The sequence below is a fragment of the Engystomops pustulosus genome, chromosome 1 (assembly GCF_040894005.1).
Source record: "Engystomops pustulosus chromosome 1, aEngPut4.maternal, whole genome shotgun sequence".
NCBI lineage: Eukaryota > Metazoa > Chordata > Amphibia > Anura > Leptodactylidae > Engystomops > Engystomops pustulosus.
Window position 1 is genome coordinate 58,005,331 of NC_092411.1, and position 21,757 is coordinate 58,027,087.

At 41.3% G+C, this 21,757-nt stretch overlaps 1 protein-coding gene across 1 annotated transcript in view; it reads left to right on the forward strand.

Annotated features, from left to right (window-relative positions):
• PRR16 (proline rich 16) overlaps positions 1-21,757 on the forward strand; it is a 249,956-nt gene that overhangs the window by 142,427 nt on the left and 85,772 nt on the right. The window contains exons 2-3 of the mRNA XM_072141160.1: positions 7,318-8,182; positions 10,616-10,705. Coding sequence (XP_071997261.1) covers positions 7,318-8,058 — 741 coding nt within the window. The 3' untranslated portion in view covers positions 8,059-8,182; positions 10,616-10,705. The remainder of the gene's footprint in view (positions 1-7,317; positions 8,183-10,615; positions 10,706-21,757) is intronic.

Below are 21,757 nucleotides of genomic sequence, written 5' to 3' on the forward strand. Positions count from 1 at the left end.
GCGCATCTGTTTACATTCCCCTCACCCGCCATATCCCAAACTTATAAGAACGCTACTACACTTAACTTGGTGGAGGCTGGGACCGAGTCTGACCATGGGGCTGGTCATATACTGCCGACGCAGAGGATTGCGGGGCCTACCTCGGTCCAGGTCTCAAAGGCCTACTATACCTCCTCCTCCTCCCACCCCTCCTCCACCTCCTCCTCCTCCGAATTACCATCCGTGGGCATGGCGCCATCAGTCGGTAGCTCTAGGCACAGCAGCAGTGCCGTCGCTAAGCGACAGCAGGCGGTGCTCAAACTGCTGAGCCTAGGCGATAAAAGGCACACCGCCCAGGAGCTATTACAGGGCATTCCACATCAAACTTGTTAACTTTGTCGCCACCCTGCTGTGTAATCCACAAAATATACTGGCAAACTTTTATCATTTACCGATATTATTTCAGCGCTTCTTGCGCATCTGTTTACATTCCCCTCACCCGCCATATCCCAAACTTATAAGAACGCTACTACACTTGATCTTATACAAAAGGTTCTTAGAAGTGCTGTTTGGGGAGTAGCCTAGAGACAGGGGCTTGGATTGGCGAAAGCTCGCCTGGCAGCGGAGCGCCAGTTCCATCTCAAGATCCGACTAACATAGTTTTAACTGCAGCACCTTTAATCTACTACTAGTTCACTGCCTCCATACATCGTCCCCTTATCAAAAGAGCTGTGTCAGGCAGAATTTTGGGTTGTTTTCATGGCTTCCACATCAAACTTGTTAACTTTGTCGCCACCCTGCTGTGTAATCCACAAAATATACTGGCAAACTTTTATCATTTACCAATATTATTTCAGCGCTTCTTGCGCATCTGTTTACATTCCCCTCACCCGCCATATCCTAAACTTATAAGAACGCTACTACACTTGATCTTATACAAAAGGTTCTTAGAAGTGCTGTTTGGGGAGTAGCCTAGAGACAGGGACTTGGATTGGCGAAAGCTCGCCTGGCAGCGGAGCGCCAGCTCCATCTCAAGATCCAACTAACATAGTTTTAACTGCAGCACCTTTAATCTACTACTAGTTCACTGCCTCCATACATCGTCCCCTTATCAAACGAGCTGTGTCAGGCAGAATTTTCAGGTGTTTCACCAGATACATAGTGGAACTCGGCCCATCTGTCGCCGCCATGCTGGAGACCCGAAGTTGCAATCATAGCAGCGCAATATGAATGCCCCATACGGTCGCTCTTAATCATGCAAGTCGTCTCCATGGCTGCCTCCACATGTTGTCCCCTTATCAAAAGAGCTGTGTCAGGCTCATTTTTAGGGTGTTTCACCAGATACGTTATGGAACTTGGTCACTATGTCGCCACCATGCTGTGTTATCGACTAAATATACCGTCAACCTTTTGTTCACATAGGAAATCATTTCACCTCCTTTGGTGAAACCTGAGTCCATTTAGGGTATGTCGCCATGAGACTCTCTAGCCTGCCACTGCTGCCGCTGCCTCTGCATGCCGTCCCCTATAGTGTCAGGGTCAATTATTGCATGTTTTAGATGCTATCTAGCCTCATTCGGTCACTCTGTCATGGCCATGCTGTTGCCCATAATTTTGGCATAATGGTGCGATTAAGCAGCCTCAGAGGCATCCATGCATGCTGCCCCTGCTGTTTCCTGTCCATTTCCGTGGTGTTTCCATCCTTTTCTGAGGTTCCCAGGTGTTTGGCCAAGACGTAACATTTCTTATGTAGAAAATATGTCCTCACGTAGCTTCTAGATGATGTCACCACACTTAACCATGAAAGAAACAAAAACTAGAAGGTATTAAGCTGTTTGACAAAATACTGGTAGTGATTTATTAGGCCAATTGCTCATGACAGGTCCTCTTTAAATTAAAACCACATTTTAGCTTCTCCATTAGCTACATTGTGTTTGGCCTAAGTGACTGTAGTATTGGCCTGGTCTGTAGTATTTCTGGTATATTGTGCTGAGGGTGCTGATATCCATGGATTTTACACCTCAGCCAACTCACTATTAATACACATTGGCAACACAAGATGTCTCTCAGCTTCTCCTAAGGACTACTCCTTCATTGCAATATGCGATACCATATCTGCTACTGTAACCCACAGCTTTTATTTGTACAAGTCATCAAAGTTCTTTTTTTGAAAGAAATCAAGACAAGTGGTCAAGTTATATAGCAAAAGAGAACTTACCCTATCTAAAAAAAATCTATTACTTCTCTATCACTGAAAAACAATGTATCCAGTAGAATACTTTTGGGAAAGAGGTTGCACTTAGTTTCTGATGCCCAGCATTAAAACTACTCTACACTAGTCTGGACCCAAGTGTCACTTAGACACTTACCGGCTTCTACTATTCTACAGCTATGTGATATTTCTCTTACCACTATATATGTTATACAGTTGTAACTTTACTATTCTGGAAAATTTAAGGTGTTATATTTATGGAGTTTTTATAGAACTACCATGCTATATGTTAAACTTATAAATATAGAAGGGTGGCACAGTGGCTGAGTGAGTTGCACTTCTGCCTTGCAGCACTGGGGTCCTGGGTTCGAATCCAACCCAGGTCAACATCTGCAAAGAGTTTGTATGTTCTCTCCGTGTTTGCGTGGGTTTCCTCCGGGTCCTCCAGTTTCCTCCAGGTTGTTTCGATTGTGAGCCCCATGGGGGACAGGGACCAACTTGATATGCATTGTACAGCGCTGCGTAATCTGTGTGCGCTATATAAAGAAAAAATAGAATTAAAAATGTCACTCATTTTCATTCACTCATGCTCATAATTTTGGGTTACACCTACTTTGAGATGTTCCAATTTATTTTTATCACAGCAAGCAATAGGAGAAGTAAAGAAAGAGAGAAACTGAGAAAAAAAAGATAGAGAGAAGGAGAATCAAATGAAAGAGAAATAGAGAGAATGAAAGAGAAGTGGGGAAATAATGAATGAGAGAAAGAGAAGAGAATACATGGGAATATAAAGGGGTGGATGAAACAAGGAGAAGAAAGTTAAGAAAATGAAAAGAAGACAATGTAAGAGATGGAGAGCGAGAAAAAATGAAAGAAAATGAGACAGAGACGAGAAAATGAAATGAAAGAAAGAGAATAGAGAATGAATTAAATAGGGATTAAAAAAGGTAAAGTAAGAAAAACTTGAATAGAAGAATTATGGAGCCATTAGCGGATTAATTAATCTATCATTTATACCTCCGCAATTACATTTATCAGCTTCTTAATTCTCTAGAAGTAACCTTATAATTTACAAGATCTGTGGTAATAAATAAACATGAAGGAATCCTGGGAATAAAAGTCATGTTTACTACATCCATATGACCTTCTGATGTAATAAGTAAGTGTAACCCATATATTATGTCAGTAATGAAGCCCATCATTAGAGCAGCAGTGGGCATATATTCTTTAAGTACATTGCTTTTGTAATGCTAATTCCTGTGATCCCAGATTTTACTGCCTAATTTGTTAACTTGTGTTCTTTGATGACATACAATTTGTAGGTCAAAGACTCCCTGTTTAAGCAATTACTATAATGCCTACAATAATGCATTATACGGACTCTAATGACCTTTGCTTCAACTAGAAGAATTTTATCATTCAGAATCTTGAGAATTTTGTTGTTTCATTAATGTCATTGGCAATCTTTGCGATCCTTGTGGCCAGTCCTTGGTGGTAAATGTACAGGCCTTAAGAACTTTTACAAAGTGAATAAATAGGTCACTTTCCAGGTTGCTGATGAAATTGTAACACAAGGACAGAAAACTCAACACATCAATGTTAAGAGTGATAGCCCTTCATCAGACTCAGCAGGTCCATAGTAAACACTAGAACTACTATGACAATTGTGACAACCCTTGGTCTTGGAGTCTGGAGTCTGTAAACTTTCATGCATGTCTGTGGATAGTACAACATTGTCTGTGTGCCCATTTAATGTGAAAAGGGCTTTGCTCCTCTTCTGTTTTTTATTGAATTTGCATGCCACTAAAATGGCAAAATTGAGTAGCACGAAACCATGTCACCTTTGTTTAGAAAATTAAGAACAAATGTAGGGTGAAGGTAAACTTTGAGATACATAATGGGGGAAATTTATCATAGGTTTCTGAGGTAAAACTGTTCTAGTTGCCAATGGAAACCAATCAGAGCTTAGCTTTAATTTTATAAACAGCTGTGGGAAAATATAAACTGAGCTCTGATAGGTTGCCATGAGCAACTAGCACAGTTCTGCTCTCAGACACGTCTGATAAATCTTTTACAATTGTACGTATCAGAGTAGAATGCTGTATAGTGTGGAGATACATGGCAAAACATTACAATAAGTTACATTTGTGCATGCTACATTTATACCTACTAATGAGACAATGCTTTTGTTTCCTCCATGGCAACTTTCTCTCTCATAATACCACAACAGCGTAGGATTTGTCTAAGAAAAAGTGGGTTCTCCATTTTAGTAATGATTTTTAATTACCAAGACAGACAAAAGATTTATTTTATTACTGACACTGCTTCATTTTCTCATGATTGTTTCTTAATTTCTTAAGTGCAAAAGAGCAGCCCCATGTGTCTCGTTATATCTTCTCTGCTTAGAACATTCTCTCAGTTTCAACACATTCAATTTTAATTAGAAGAAAAAAATTGAACTTCTTAAATCTAATATATAAAGCTGAGTGTACGTGTGTGTATGCATGTATGTCTCCTATAAAGGGGCGTCATAGACTAGGTTTTGAATCAAAATTTTCCCCATGTGCTTTCCAAAATACATTTTTTAACCACCATATACAGGACCCATTGTCTGCTGCTTCTGTAGCAGTTACCAACCAAATCAGAGCTCAGCTTTTATTTTACCTCAGGTCATTAATATGAGCTCTGAGCTTTGATTGGTTACTATAGGCAATGATCATAAGACAGCATATGTGTGAGGTGATAAGGAGAAAGATTGAAAGAGAGAGACAAATAGAGAGAAAAGGAGACAGAGAGAGACAGAGAGACAAAGAGATAGAGACAAAGAGAGAGAGAGAAAGATAGAGAGGGACAGAGCTACAGACGGAGACAAATAGAGAGAGACAGACTAAGACAGACAGAGAGAAAGACAGGGAAAGAAAGAGAGAGACAGAGACCAAAAGATAGACAGAGAAAGGGAAGAAGAAGCTCATTGAAATGTCAGATTGCATAGGCATTCTATGCAGGAAGAAAGATGGAGAACTGAGTCACAGCAGATAAGTTACCAGCCAATGGTGTAACTAAAGTCCTCTAGGCCCCAAGGTAAAACTTGTAATGAGGCCTCCATCCTCTTAACTGTTACCATGGGGTGGGGTCAAAATTCCAGAAGTAAATGGGGATGTGTGCTAGCTGTAGAAAAAACTGGTAGCACATGTCCTCAAACAATGTTCAATGTGTAGTGGGTCTTAGGTTGTGTCCCTTCCTTAAGTGCCCCATTTTAGTTGGAATGGCAAATTGATTGTCATATCCTGAACACTGAGCCTCTGTATACTAGACCAGCAGTGACAGACAGCAGTGTGTTACACCAGAGTTAAATATATGCTGTTTGTAGATCGGAAATATATAGAGAAATGGACAGATAGGAGATATATATGATATAGATAGATAGGAGATGGGTAAGATAATAGAGATGATAGATAGATAGATAGATAGATAGATAGATAGATAGATAGATAGATAGATAGATAGATAGATAGATAGATAATGGCTATATAGAACCACCTGTATCACATTTTCAATATATTTCATCTAATTTTAAAACTTGGATTCATGCAGTGCCGCATGTGTTTCTACATTCGACTATTGGAGACCTGGCCAGGACCTGTGGTCGCTGCACCTCCTACTTAGGAGTTTCAACATTGTGCTCACTTGGATAGATAGTTAGTTAGATTTGACATACATATGATGGTTAGATAGACAGACGTATGAAGAGGACTTAAGGGTTTAGCCTTCTCTATACAGGACAAGTCTCTACTACAAAAAATGCAAGTTATGAAACACATTTATGCCAGCTTGTTGTTTGTAATCAATCTGCTACATGGACTTCTCCATAAAACATGGTGATGTGGCGCATGTGTCTATATGTGGTCACCTGGTGGTTGTGTTCTACCTTGTGGCCTTTCAGGGGTTTTGATAACATGTTATAATATTATTCAGAATCAAATATGAGTAAAAGTTTGTTTGTGTTAGAGAATTTGGGAGACATTTATAAGTGTTTTTACAGCGTTAAATCAATTCTCTCTCAACCACCATGCGCTACTGAGATCAATTTGGCACATCTATTCAGTCTTACTAAAACTATATTAATAAATGAGCCCCACATCTCACAGAATACAGTTACAAAAGCAAATGATATTTATTTTTGGAAGGTTCAAATAATTTTATTGTAAGGATTCAAACATGCGTTTCAGTTCGCGCATAAATTCAACTCATTCAATTAAGGATATACTTTGCTATTTAAAAAAATGTATGTATTTTGAAGAGTTTGGTCATTGTTAACTGCTAGTTGAATTTGTTGTGAAAGGCATTTATTCACACAACAGGATATAAAATAATCATTGCTGGGTCAGATCTCTAGAACCTCAGCTGGTCAGAAGGATTTAGGACTGCAAGTTCCCCATACCTTCCATATTCAGAATGAGGCTTCTAAAATGTACTGTACTGTATGATGTCCTGTAAATCCCATGGAAATAAATGGAGCGCGGGACTTGGTTCTATCCCGACCTCTATTCTATGGCTTCCCAGGTTGGACACCGGCTAAAATCCTTTACTCAATTATAGAAAGATACTCTGTAGACACTATTAGCTTTTATTGATTATATCAAACTTTTCTGATTGCAGCCTTACAGTTTTGCGAGCAGTGTCATAGCATGAGGCTTCTGGGCCAAAAAATCTGTGAGGGTCACTTCTACAAAATATTATTTATAGGACTAGTCTCATATGTGGAAGGGTGCTTCATGGGTCCCCCAAATTTCTAGAGCCCGGGTTTGATTGCGTCCTCTACGTCCCCTTGATGTATAACTTTATATGGAGCAGCAAGCAATATGGAATTCATGCATACACTTACACAGGTATTACAGGTGAGAACAGTGATCTTTTAATTTTGAAAAACCATCCTTGTTATATCTCTTCTAAACTAGACCTGTCAGTTGTGTCACAGATATCCATGTTGTGTGTCTTAACCCTGAATGTTGAGGTAGATCAGCTTCTTATGTAGAAAAGTATTGAAAATGTTGCCTATGTAGCCTATATAAAAAATGTCTTATTTTAGCTATTCTGAAAAACTAATTGTTGTATATATCTTTCAGGTGGTTGACCAAATTGACACTTTAACTTCAGACCTGCAGCTGGAAGATGAGATGACAGACAGCTCAAAAACTGACACTTTGAACAGTAGTTCCAGCAGTACTACAGCTTCCAGCTTAGACAAGGTTAAAGTTCGAGCCAATGCACCCTTAATAAGCCCACCTGCACATCCATCAGCGGTCCTGACAGTTCTCAGGAAGCCCAATCCACCACCACCTCCTCCGCGGTTAACACCCGTGAAGTTTGAAGAAACACAAAGGTTAATTAACTCAGCCAACAGTGGAAAGAATAATGGAGTGTTGCTTCGAAATGGTGGTTTGCCTGGGGGACCTGTCAAACTTCCTAATGGTGACGGATGTACAATTCATAACATCAAAATGGATAAAACGACTGGACAGCTGATGACACATAGACCAGAAAAAGATCAGACTTCAACAAGAGAACGTGTGCGCTTTAGTGAAAATGTCCTATATCATGGTTACTGTCCAGACTGTGATGTCCGATCTGAAATGAAAAACAAAGATGTACATCACCATGGAGAGTCTGTCCACTTGCCAGGAAAATTTCCCCACCACTGTCCAATATCACCTCCACAAATACCACCCTTTCCTGTTGAAAATGGGGGTCTAGGAATTGCTAATAGTGGTTGTCATCCTCCTTTCAAACCTGGAAATCAACCTCCTCCAATTGCACCGAAACCACAAAAAACTATATTGAGGAAATCAACCACTACAACTGTGTGATATTATTTTTACATTTCGATTTTTTACTATAATAAATATAAAATATTTGATAATGAGCACTTTAAAGCAATAAAAGTCCAGATACACCCCCTTCTCTCTGCAGAAGTGTCAAAACAATCACTGGGTAAGTGACGCCAAATATGTTTATATCTTTATTAATATGATTATGTATGGCAAATATGAAATTAACCTAATTAACCACTACCAGTTTGTTGTGAAGCAGATTAACAACTTCCAGATCATGTTTCTTTCATGGCTCAGAGTGGTGCCATTATTCAGAAAATCAACTTTGAGGTGAGATGTAATTTGGTTGTATAAAGCCATTAAGGCGGGGAGATCAGCATTGAGGTCAATCTCTCCTCACCCCAGACTTCAGGAGATCTGGTTAGTGATGTGTTTGGATGCAGGACCATCAATTACAGTGAAGAGGGCATTCTAAAGCCAGGAAAGCTTGACTTCAGTGTTAAACTCTCCGCCTCCTTGACTTTATACAACAAAATTACATGTCATTTCAAAGATGATTTTCTGGACGATGCCATTAAGCTGGGCCACAAAATAGACATGATTTAGAAGGTGTTCAGCTGCTTGATGACATACTGGTAGTGGTTTATTAGGTCAATATCTGCTGACAGGTTCCCTTTAAGTCAGAGTCTGTTTTGCAGATTCCATTATATTTGCTGCAAAATAAGTGTGCGTCATGCTGCTGTAATATTACAGTAAAATACACACCGTGACAGAACTATAAGTTAATTGGATCCAATGGTATAATTTCTCAATGCTAAACTCTTCCCAGTTGCCCGATTAGGTCAGGTGTATTTATAAAGAGTTGTTTGGGACCTGATGTATAAACAAGAGCGCTGATGCATACCATTCTTTGCTCATGCAGACCATACTAATCCATAAATTATGAGATAACTAATTTATATTAAATGCTAACCAGAGATCAGTTATTTTTGGTCCAGCTTTACTTAAAGGACTGTCAAGAGAAAACAAGTGAAAATGACAGCTACCCTGCTACATTGATATGAAGGGAATCTACCAGCTACAATTCACCTACACGTGAAAGCTACATTGTATGGGAAACTTCATGGGGCACATTTACTAAGGGCTTTATGCCAGGTTTCTGATGGACTTTGCTCGTTCTTTTAGGTATAAACTGCTTGCACAGGTATTTGGTATATTGCAAGAAGTGTCTGCATCACAAATTTGTCACACCATGCAACGCAAATTAGGGAACGTTCCGGTGCTCAGTCGGACTGTGCGCCTGATTTAACATGCAAAGTCTGTTGCATGCCCTATGTCAGTAGTGGCGAACCTATGGCACGGGTGTCGGAGGTGGCACTTGGAGCCCTTTCTGTAGGCACCCAGACCATCACCAGATAGAACTCCAGGTATCTTCCTACAGTCCCAGACAGCTCAGGACTTGCTGTGCACAGAGCTCTTTTAACGTGGCAGAGCTACCTGGGACTACTGGAGGTGTGGAAGGGGGGGGCAGATCTGGACTATGATTGTAGCTCCTGCTCCGGCCCTGACAATTCTTCCTGTTTATGGGACCCTGGGGGGAAGCTACAATGGTCATCCAAATTTTTTCTATTTTCTGCTTTATTAGTGTCCTCAGGATGCTGACATGAATGAAAGCTGTGACAGAGCAGAGAGTATAAATCACAAATTAAATTTCTATGTTGGCGCTTTGCGATAAATAAGTGGGTGTTGGTTGTAGTTTGGGCACTCGGTCTCTAAAAGGTTTGCCATCACTGACCTATGTTAAAGGTGCACCACAAAAAAGTTGGAGAACTCTGTCGGGCCTGTGCAGGGAGGCACCAGATTCATGATTTCTGGTGGACGTTCTTAATGAATCCGGCGCACCGAGCAATATACACAGGCTGAGCACTTTTAGTGCAGTTTCCCACATTCTTAATAAATGTGCCCACATATGCTTTTCATATACACCTTTCCTGCTTTCCAGATATTTGTTGATTTATGCAAATTAACTTATCAATGCACCAAGGCGGAACTGTTTTTGTTGTTACACTCATTTTCTTATATTTACATCTTTTTCCTGCAAGGGTTTCCAACTATTATGTAAAAAGATATGGTACAGGGCAGTATAAAAAAAGATAAAACAGGTGCAAAAGCAGACATGTTTCTGGTGTAACGAGAAGATAATTTGCATAAATATTGAAACTGAATTTCTCTAAACATTAAGATAATTTAAAAACAGAATGCCCTAAAGTGCCCTCAATATGCAGTTTATCATTCTGCAGTGATTTGAGAGCTGGTGAACTCCCTTTAATATGTATTGGCAGTAGTTGGAATGATAATAGCAGATATAAAGTCTGATCTTTGTTATAAGTTATGTAAATTATGTAAATGTATTTACAATTGGCCTCCTTGTCTGTCTGCTTCTACCTTTGTGAATAGTATTACAATAAGTTTCTGAGTATGCATTGCTAAGCTTTGTGGTTCTTTAAATATTGTTTAAAGTTTGTTGTTGATGCTATTAAGTCATGTCTTCAATTTACTGTCTGTTACCTTTTTAATTTCACTTATGTTTTAGAGAGCATATTGTACCGGAACCTACCTAAGTGGATTCAGGAAAAAATACTACATGCGGCTGCACGGACTATGTAGTGAATACGACTGTATGGTGAGTAAATAGTTTTTAGTACATTTATTAATTATTTTAATTATTTGAGTTTGAATGTTTCTCCTTTTTTAAGAATCTCATCAACTTTCAGATGTTTTTAATCAACTCATTAAATAATAAATATAGCTGAAACCAACTACTATAACAAGTGGTTTCCATAGATAAAGGATTGAAATCTGCATTTTAATTATTGTCTAATATTCAGAGCCCCACCCCCACCTCACTTCTGCTGGAAAATTGTGACTATAACCCACAAGAGGCTTTCTGCCACTGTCTGAAATACTGTGATTTGTCCATTGCAGGCAATATTTCTTTACAAACTTTTTTTTCTTGCTTGGGGATTTGCTATAAAAGCATTTTTCAGTAATTTAGATTTTTCAAATAGCTAGGGACCAGCAGCTGATGTAAAATACTTACATCAGATTTTTGTCTATTGTGTTACATGTTTTTTTATTTATCCATTATATTTTAAGCACGGGAGCTATTTGGTAACTGATTGGTTGACTCCTCTTGGGATATATAATGCATTCATATTTTGTTCAATATCCTATATTGCTTTATCAGTCTTTAAGTCTATTTTCTTATGCTCCTTTTTATAATAAAACATTAAAGGGGTTGCCAACCTTAAATGCATTCCAGCAAATAATTTACTGTATATTGTTTGTGTAATGAAAAGGTATACAAATTTTCAATTTACTTTCTGTATCAATTCTTTACGGTTTTTAAAATCTCTGCTTGCTGTCAGGAAGCTTAATTTCTTACGTCCTATAAATAACACTGGTCCATGTTCATGCGATGTCATACTGGTACACGGCTTGTTGTAACACATAGTGTAATCAGAGCTGTGTGATGCCAACGAGTTGTGTACCTGTGTGACCATGGACCAGTTTTTATCTATAGGAAGTAAACACTGAAGCTTCCAAATGCGTGACAGCAAGTTTGAGATCTAGAAAACCAAGAAGAATTGATAGAAAACTATATAAGAAATTAATATAACTTTTCTTTACACAAACAATGTCAATTATTTGCTGGACTGTGCTAAGAGGGAACAACACCTTTAATTCCTCGGAGACTCTTTGAGATCCAGCGTTTTATTTATGAATATTTTCAGATTTTGAACCTTTCTTCCTTGTTGATTTGTGAGTTTCTCAGTATTTCATGGATGGTCTCTGTACATACTCATCTTCTTGTCATTTCCTGGCATCTCGATTATCTGAGTTTAGATCAGGACTCTGAATTGACCACTGCAAAACACAAATCTCTTTACTATTTAACCATTATTTAGTTGATTTAACCCCTTAAGGACGCAGCCTGTTTGCAGGTTAAGGCTCGCAACTTTTTTTTGAAATTTGACCAGTGTCTCTTCCTGTGGTAATAACTTTTCAACGCTTTAAGATATCTCTGTGATTTTGAGATTGTTTTCTCGTGAGACATTGTAGTTTATGTTAGTAGTGTCATTTCGGTGATCCGTTCCTTTTTTGGGGGGTAAAAATTCAAAAATTTAGGAAAAATTTGAAAAAAATGACTATTTTCAAAGTTTCAAATGTTAGACTTTTTAGACAAAAAGTGATACCACAAATTTTTTTTGATAGAAACCTTTTGCCATTGGTCTTCTTTTTATATCCATTATTTGTTTTAAGTTTCCATTTTTTTTATGGATGTGAGAAGGTTTGAAGTTTTAGTAGCAACTTCTCAGATTTTCTTGAAATTTGAAAAATGCGAACTTTTTGGTGATCAATTCAGTTTGGAAGTGCTCTATAAAGGCTTATGTACTATATACCCCCACAAGTAACACCATTTTATGAACCTAACATCTCAACCTATTCAAATCAGCATTTAAGAAGTCTGTTAACCCTTTAATTATTTTTCCGGAAGCATATGAAAATGGAGTGGAAATTTTGAAATTTCAATTTTGGATTTCAATCTTTCCAATTTAGCCCTAAAATGGATACATTCAGAAGGAATTTGAGGTAAATATATATTCCTAATTTCTTGCCCTGCTTCTTCCGAGTACGGCGATACCAGACATGTGGATGTCAGCTGCTGTTTCCCCGCACAGCGATGTCCAGAACAGAATTAGCGATACTGGGAATTTGGAAGGCCAATTTGGCTGCAAATATTTTGTGGTGCCACAGTGTAATTGAAGAGCCCCTGAAGTAAAAGTACAATAGAAAACCCCCCAAAATGTCGCCATTTCGGAAACTAGACCCCTCAAAGAATTTATTGGTGGTTGTGGTGAGCATTTTAACCCCCGACACGCTGGTCAAAATTTTATGCAAAGTAAATGGTGCAGAGTAAAAATTGCGTTTTTATCTCAAAAATGTCATTTTAGTGCCTCATATACTGTGCCCAACCCATGCCACTTTAGACAAACACCCCAAAAATCATTCTGCGGGTTGTCCCGAGTACGGCAATACCACACATGTGCCAATAATTTACAGACTGGGCACACAGAAGGGATGAGAACAGAAGGAGTGAAATTTTGATTTTCCATCTCCGTTTTCACACGTTTGGATTTGGAGTGCCATGTCATGTTGGCAGGGCCCGTGAGGTGCCAGTGCAATAGAAACCCCCAATAAATGATACCATTACGGAAACTAGACCCCTCAAAGAATTTATCGGTGGTTGTGGTGAGCATTTTAACCCCCGACACGCTGGTCAAAATTGAATGCAAAGTAAATGGTGCAGAGTAAAAATTGAGTTTTTATCTCAAAAATGTCATTTTAGTGCCTCATATACTGTGCCCAACCCATGCCACTTCAGACAAACACCCCAAAAATCATTCTGCGGGTTGTCCCGAGTACGGCAATACCACACATGTGCCAATAATTTACAGGCTGGGCACACAGAAGGGATGAGAACGGAAGGAGTGAAATTTTGATTTTCCAGCTCCGTTTTCACACGTTTGGATTTGGAGTGCCATGTCATGTTGGCAGGGCCCGTGAGGTGCCAGTGCAATAGAAACCCCCAATAAATGATACCATTACGGAAACTAGACCCCTCAAAGAATTTATCGGTGGTTGTGGTGAGCATTTTAACCCCCGACACGCTGGTCAAAATTGAATGCAAAGTAAATGGTGCAGAGTAAAAATTGCGTTTTTATCTCAAAAATGTCATTTTAGTGCCTCATATACTGTGCCCAACCCATGCCACTTCAGACAAACACCCCAAAAATCATTCTGCGGGTTGTCCCGAGTACGGCAATACCACACATGTGCCAATAATTTACAGGCTGGGCACACAGAAGGGATGAGAACGGAAGGAGTGAAATTTTGATTTTCCAGCTCCGTTTTCACACGTTTGGATTTGGAGTGCCATGTCATGTTGGCAGGGCCCGTGAGGTGCCAGTGCAATAGAAACCCCCAATAAATGATACCATTACGGAAACTAGACCCCTCAAAGAATTTATCGGTGGTTGTGGTGAGCATTTTAACCCCCGACACACTGGTCAAAATTGAATGCAAAGTAAATGGTGCAGAGTGAAAATTGCGTTTTTATCTCAAAAATGTCATTTTAGTGCCTCATATACTGTGCCCAACCCATGCCACTTCAGACAAACACCCCAAAAATCATTCTGCGGGTTGTCCCGAGTATGGCAATACCACACATGTGCCAATAATTTACAGGCTGGGCACACAGAAGGGATGAGAACGGAAGGAGTGAAATTTTGATTTTCCAGCTCCGTTTTCACACGTTTGGATTTGGAGTGCCATGTCATGTTGGCAGGGCCCGTGAGGTGCCAGTGCAATAGAAACCCCCAATAAATGATACCATTACGGAAACTAGACCCCTCAAAGAATTTATCGGTGGTTGTGGTGAGCATTTTAACCCCCGACACGCTGGTCAAAATTGAATGCAAAGTAAATGGTGCAGAGTAAAAATTGAGTTTTTATCTCAAAAATGTCATTTTAGTGCCTCATATACTGTGCCCAACCCATGCCACTTCAGACAAACACCCCAAAAATCATTCTGCGGGTTGTCCCGAGTACGGCAATACCACACATGTGCCAATAATTTACAGGCTGGGCACACAGAAGGGATGAGAACGGAAGGAGTGAAATTTTGATTTTCCAGCTCCGTTTTCACACGTTTGGATTTGGAGTGCCATGTCATGTTGGCAGGGCCCGTGAGGTGCCAGTGCAATAGAAACCCCCAATAAATGATACCATTACGGAAACTAGACCCCTCAAAGAATTTATCGGTGGTTGTGGTGAGCATTTTAACCCCCGACACGCTGGTCAAAATTGAATGCAAAGTAAATGGTGCAGAGTAAAAATTGCGTTTTTATCTCAAAAATGTCATTTTAGTGCCTCATATACTGTGCCCAACCCATGCCACTTCAGACAAACACCCCAAAAATCATTCTGCGGGTTGTCCCGAGTACGGCAATACCACACATGTGCCAATAATTTACAGGCTGGGCACACAGAAGGGATGAGAACGGAAGGAGTGAAATTTTGATTTTCCAGCTCCGTTTTCACACGTTTGGATTTGGAGTGCCATGTCATGTTGGCAGGGCCCGTGAGGTGCCAGTGCAATAGAAACCCCCAATAAATGATACCATTACGGAAACTAGACCCCTCAAAGAATTTATCGGTGGTTGTGGTGAGCATTTTAACCCCCGACACACTGGTCAAAATTGAATGCAAAGTAAATGGTGCAGAGTGAAAATTGCGTTTTTATCTCAAAAATGTCATTTTAGTGCCTCATATACTGTGCCCAACCCATGCCACTTCAGACAAACACCCCAAAAATCATTCTGCGGGTTGTCCCGAGTATGGCAATACCACACATGTGCCAATAATTTACAGGCTGGGCACACAGAAGGGATGAGAACGGAAGGAGTGAAATTTTGATTTTCCAGCTCCGTTTTCACACGTTTGGATTTGGAGTGCCATGTCATGTTGGCAGGGCCCGTGAGGTGCCAGTGCAATAGAAACCCCCAATAAATGATACCATTACGGAAACTAGACCCCTCAAAGAATTTATCGGTCGTTAAGGTGAGCATTTTAACCCCCGACACGCTGGTCAAAATTGAATGCAAAGTAAATGGTGCAGAGTGAAAATTGCGTTTTTATCTCAAAAATGTCATTTTAGTGCCTCATATACTGTGCCCAACCCATGCCACTTCAGACAAACACCCCAAAAATCATTCTGCGGGTTGTCCCGAGTACGGCAATACCACACATGTGCCAATAATTTACAGGCTGGGCACACAGAAGGGATGAGAACGGAAGGAGTGAAATTTTGATTTTCCAGCTCCGTTTTCACACGTTTGGATTTGGAGTGCCATGTCATGTTGGCAGGGCCCGTGAGGTGCCAGTGCAATAGAAACCCCCAATAAATGATACCATTACGGAAACTAGACCCCTCAAAGAATTTATCGGTCGTTAAGGTGAGCATTTTAACCCCCGACACGCTGGTCAAAATTGAATGCAAAGTAAATGGTGCAGAGTAAAAATTGTGTTTTTATCTCAAAAAAGTCATTTTTGTGCCTCATATACTGTGCCCAACCCATGCCACTTTAGACAAACACCCCAAAAATCATTCTGGGGGTTGTCCTGAGTACGGCAATACCACACATGTGCCAATAATTTACAGGCTGGGCACACGGCAGGGGTCAGGAAGAAAGAAGCACAATTTAGGTTTTCAAGTTTCGTTTTCACTAGATTGGTAATGGGGGGGTACCCCCGAGGTACCAGTACAATAGAAACTCCCAAGTAGTGATCCCATTTTGGAAAGGGCACCCCTCAAAGAATGTATGTAGGCTTGTATGATCATTTTAACCCCCAACACGCTGGTCAAAATTGAATGCAAAGTAAATGGTGCAGAGTAAAAATTGTGTTTTTATCTCAAAAAAGTCATTTTTGTGCCTCATATACTGTGCCCAACCCATGCCACTTTAGACAAACACCCCAAAAATCATTCTGGGGGTTGTCCTGAGTACGGCAATACCACACATGTGCCAATAATTTACAAGCTGGGCACACGGCAGGGGTCAGGAAGAAAGAAGCACAATTTAGGTTTTCAAGCTTCGTTTTCACTAGATTGGTAATGGGGGGGTACCCCCGAGGTACCAGTACAATAGAAACTCCCAAGTAGTGAACCCATTTTGGAAAGGGCACCCCTCAAAGAATGTATGTAGGCTTGTATGATCATTTTAACCCCCAACACGCTGGTCAAAATTGAATGCAAAGTAAATGGTGCAGAGTAAAAATTGTGTTTTTATCTCAAAAAAGTCATTTTTGTGCCTCATATACTGTGCCCAACCCATGCCACTTTAGACAAACACCCCAAAAATCATTCTGGGGGTTGTCCTGAGTACGGCAATACCACACATGTGCCAATAATTTACAGGCTGGGCACACGGCAGGGGTCAGGAAGAAAGAAGCACAATTTAGGTTTTCAAGCTTCGTTTTCACTAGATTGGTAATGGGGGGTACCCCCGAGGTACCAGTACAATAGAAAGCCCAAGTAGTGAACCCATTTTGGAAAGGGCACCCCTCAAAGAATGTATGTAGGCTTGTATGAGTATTTTAACCCCTAAGGTGCTGGCTCAAATGTAATACAAAGTGAGTAGTGCAGAGAAACAGTTGTATTGCAATTTATCAAATATGCCATTGAAGTGGCAAAAGTATTTTGCCCAACTCATGCCACTGGGGAAAAACACATCAAAAATCATTCTGCGGGTTACCCCGGTTAGGGCAATACCCCATAGGAGGCAATAATCTGTAGGATGGTGACACGGCAGGGCTCAAAAGGGAATAACTTGTTGGAGCACAGACATTGTACTTTTTTTTTTCTTTTTGGCATCATGAAAGATTTGTAGATGCCAATAGGGGCCAGTACAGTAGAAACCCCTAAGAACTGACCCTATTTTGGAAACTACACCCATCCATGAATTAATCTAGGGGTATAGTTAGCATTTTAACCCCACAGGTGGACCCCTGAAAAAGTGCAAAACGGATAGTGCATAGTAAAAAATATCTATTATGTCATTTTGTGCCCAGCTGCTGCCATGGGAGACAAACACCCTAAAAATCATGATGCATGTTTTCCCGGGTAAAGCATACGGGACAGTAATCTACAGGCTGGGCACATGGCAGGGCTTAGAAGGGAAGGTGCGGCATGATGTATAAGCTGTGCGTCAGGGTAACAACAGGGTACTCTAAAAATCCAGGGATGTATGATAAATTCGGAAGCAATCTTTCATACATAACCCTGGTTTTTCTGGGCATGTCTCACAGTGATGAATGGTGTCCTTCCGAATGCCATTTTTGGAGCACACCCTGCACCTCTTTTGTGACCTTCCCTTGCTGGCTGTTTGGGGAACTACTCCTGGAAAGTGCTGCCCTGGTACAATACGTGATGTGGCCTCACTTCCAGATGTGCTAGCACTCCCCCCTTCCTGGTCTCCAAAAAGAAAGTACTTTATTACCATCTCTTGAAATTCCAGGAAAGTTCCCCTCTGGCCGGCATATCGATGCAGCACATAAGCATTATACAATGCCATCTGCATGATGTGCACGGCCAGCTTCTTGTACCACACCCTCGACTTCCGCATGGCATTGTACGGCTGAAGCACCTGGTCAGACAAGTCCACCCCTCCCATGTATTTGTTATAATCTAAAATACAGTCTGGCTTGGGGGTTTCTGTACTGGCACCTCGTACTGGGACAGGGGTGGTGGTGTGCTCATGTATTGTGGTTAATACAAGGACCTCTCTCTTGTCCTTGTACTTAACACACAATACAGAGTCGCTGCATAGTGCCCTGCTTTCGTGCCTTTTAAGTTTTTGCCCAAGCAGCGACTTAGGGAGACCTCTCTGATTTCTGCGTACAGTGCCGCATGCCGCAGTATTTCTGGAAGTGAGGCACTTGAACAGGGTGGTGCTGGTGTAGAAATTGTCCAGGTAGAGGTGGTAGCCCTGGTCCAGCAGTGGGTGCACTAAATCCCACACTATCTTCCCTGTAACACCCAGGAAGGGGGGGCATTCTGGGGGCACTATAGAGGAGTCCTTCCCTTCATATACCCTGAACTTGTATGTGTACCCTGATGAACTTTCGCACAGCTTATACATTTTCACACCATATCTTGCCCTCTTATTGGGCAGGTACTGGCGGAATTGAAGTCTCCCTTTGAATTGTACCAGGGACTCGTCTATGCTCACATGTTTGGCGGGAGTATATGCCTGGGCAAACTTGGCACTAAAATGATCTAATATGGGCCTGACCTTAAATAACCGATCATAACTGGGGTCACCTCTGGGTGGGCACTGTGTGTTGTCAGTGTAGTGCAAAAACTTATGGATGGCTTCAAAGCGCATCCTGCTCATTGCCATACGGAACATGGGGGTGTGGTACAGTATATCTGTGCTCCAGTAGTCCCTGATTGAAGGCTTCTTTACTATCCCCATAAGGAGTATTATGCCCCAATACTTGTACATCTCTGCTGCAGTGACAGGGGTCCACCTGTAGGGTTGTGCATAAAAGGACGTGGGGTTTTGGGCAATATGTTGTGCAGCGTAGAGATTTGTCTGAAATATAATAATATTTAGCAGCTCCTCATCAAAAAAAAACTTAAAAAAGTCTACAGCTCTGAGCCCTGTCGTGTCAAAGTTAATGCCAGGATGGCCCAAAAAGTCAGGGACCTGAGGGGTATAATTATCTGGGGCTACCCATGTGGGGTCAGTGGAAGCCCCAGACGCTTCTCCTGCAGAAGTCCCAGAAACTTCTCCTGCAGAAGTCCCAGGCACTTCTCCTGCAGAAGTCCCAGGCACTTCTCCTGCAGAAGTCCCAGGCACTTCTCCTGCAGAAGTCCCAGGCACTTCTCCTGCAGAAGTCCCAGGCACTTCAATTGCAGAAGTCCCTGGAACCCTACGGCGCCTTCTTGGGGGTCCTTCCAGGTCACTGGAAGATGAGCAGGAGGATGCTGATAGGTAAAAGGGACCATCATCCCCACTAGCTGACTCGGTGTCAGAGGCAAGCATGTTATATGCCTCCAACACGGTGTACGTCTTCTGAGACATTGCACACAAAAAAAAATAGAGAACAAGAAAAATTAGATAATGTGCACCAAACTACACGGATAAACCGTCTAGCAGGCACACAAAAAAAAAATATAATGCACACCAAACTACACGGACAAGCCGCACAGATGGCACACACAAAAAATAATGTGCACTAAACTACACGGACAAGCCGCACAGATAGCACACAAAAAAAAAAAGATAATGCGCACCAAACTACACGGACAAGCCGCACAGATGGCACACACAAAAAATAATGTGCACTAAACTACACGGACAAGCCGCACAGATCGCACACAAAAAAAAAAGATAATGCACACCAAGCCACACGGACCAGCCGCACAGATGGCACACAAAAAATAATGCGCACTAAACTACACGGACAAGCCGCACAGATAGCACACAAAAAAAATAATGCGCACTAAACTACACGGACAAGCCGCACAGATAGCACACAAAAAAAATAATGCGCACTAAACTACACGGACAAGCCGCACAGATAGCACACAAAAAAAAAGGTAATGCACACCAAACTACACGGACAAGCCGCACAGATGGCACACACAAAAAATAATGCGCACTAAACTACACGGACAAGCCGCACAGATAGCACACAAAAAAAATAATGCGTACTAAACTACACGGACAAGCCGCACAGATAGCACACAAAAAAAAAAGATAATGCACACCAAGCCACACGGACCAGCCGCACAGATGGCACACACAAAAAGTAGCTATGTACGGGTACACCTACGGCGTTCTGGAAAAAAATATTACCAGGCACCGAAAAAAAACCTATGTGCACCGCGCAAAAAGGCGCTACAAATGCACCTAGCTTGCCCTAAGACAAACTAACTACCGCTAAGATTGCTAAAGATTCTGTGCAGCGCTATTCACACGGCGCACTGAAAAGTGCGTCCAGTGCAGAACAACGCTAACACAGCGCACTGAAAAGTGCGTTTGGGTTCAGAAGGGACAGACAGGGAAAAACGGAAGACACGTGGGATCACACAAGGCGATCACACAGGGAACACACAGGACACAGGAAAAAACAGATAGGATGGGAATTTGTAGGGAACAATAGGGATCAGATAAGGATCAGAACACTATTTATAGTGTAAAAGTGTATTTTGGTGCACACAGTAACGCTCTTTCCTCTCTCCAGCGATACCAAACCAAAATGGTGCCGCTGGAGGAAGAGGAAAGTGCTAAAAGCACGTTTTTTAGCCTAAAATCGCTGTAATTGGCCAGTCAGGTTTGACTGGCCAATCACGGCGATCGGCGGGCGGGACCAATTTGATTGGTCGGGTGACGGAGACAGGAACTCCTCCTGCCTCTGTCACCCAAATTTCAGCCCGATGTCACCACGTCTCGCGACGTGGTGACAATTCTAAAATAGTATGCGCTCGCGCAGTAGCTGTACTGCGCTGAGCGCCAATAGTGGGAAGCTGCGCAGTACAGCTACGGCGCGGAGCGCTAAGGGGTTAAAGGCAATTTCCGGGTGCTAAGGCGGGGGTTTGTTCATTGAGGGACTTCTGTGTACAATCCATGACCACAATGGGATCTGTTAAGGGAACATAACTGGTGCCCAATAACCCCACTGATTGGTTACAGCAGTCCTTGCCAACTCCGAGTGTCAACGATCCAACCAAGAGCAGCAGATTTTGTGTGGGTAGATGAACATAATTTTAATTGTGATTTTTTTAGTAATTGTATTTCTGTGTCACCATTTCAATAAAAGACATGAACAGTAGACCGTTTGTAGGTTGTCAGTTACAGTAAGTTCCAGATTCTAATTTCACTTTTATATTTTTAACAGTTGCAAGATTGTTGCAATGGCTTACTGATAGGATGTTATGCTGCAATAAGTTATCCGTTTCAAGTTGACTTGGAATTTTTATTGCTTTATAAGACTGAATTAGACCATAAGACTAATAAACTAAGCCTGATTGCAAATTAATGTAATTTGAAATTCATGTACGGCTTTTAATTCACTGCAAAGTAGAAGCCAGAAGTAACTGCTC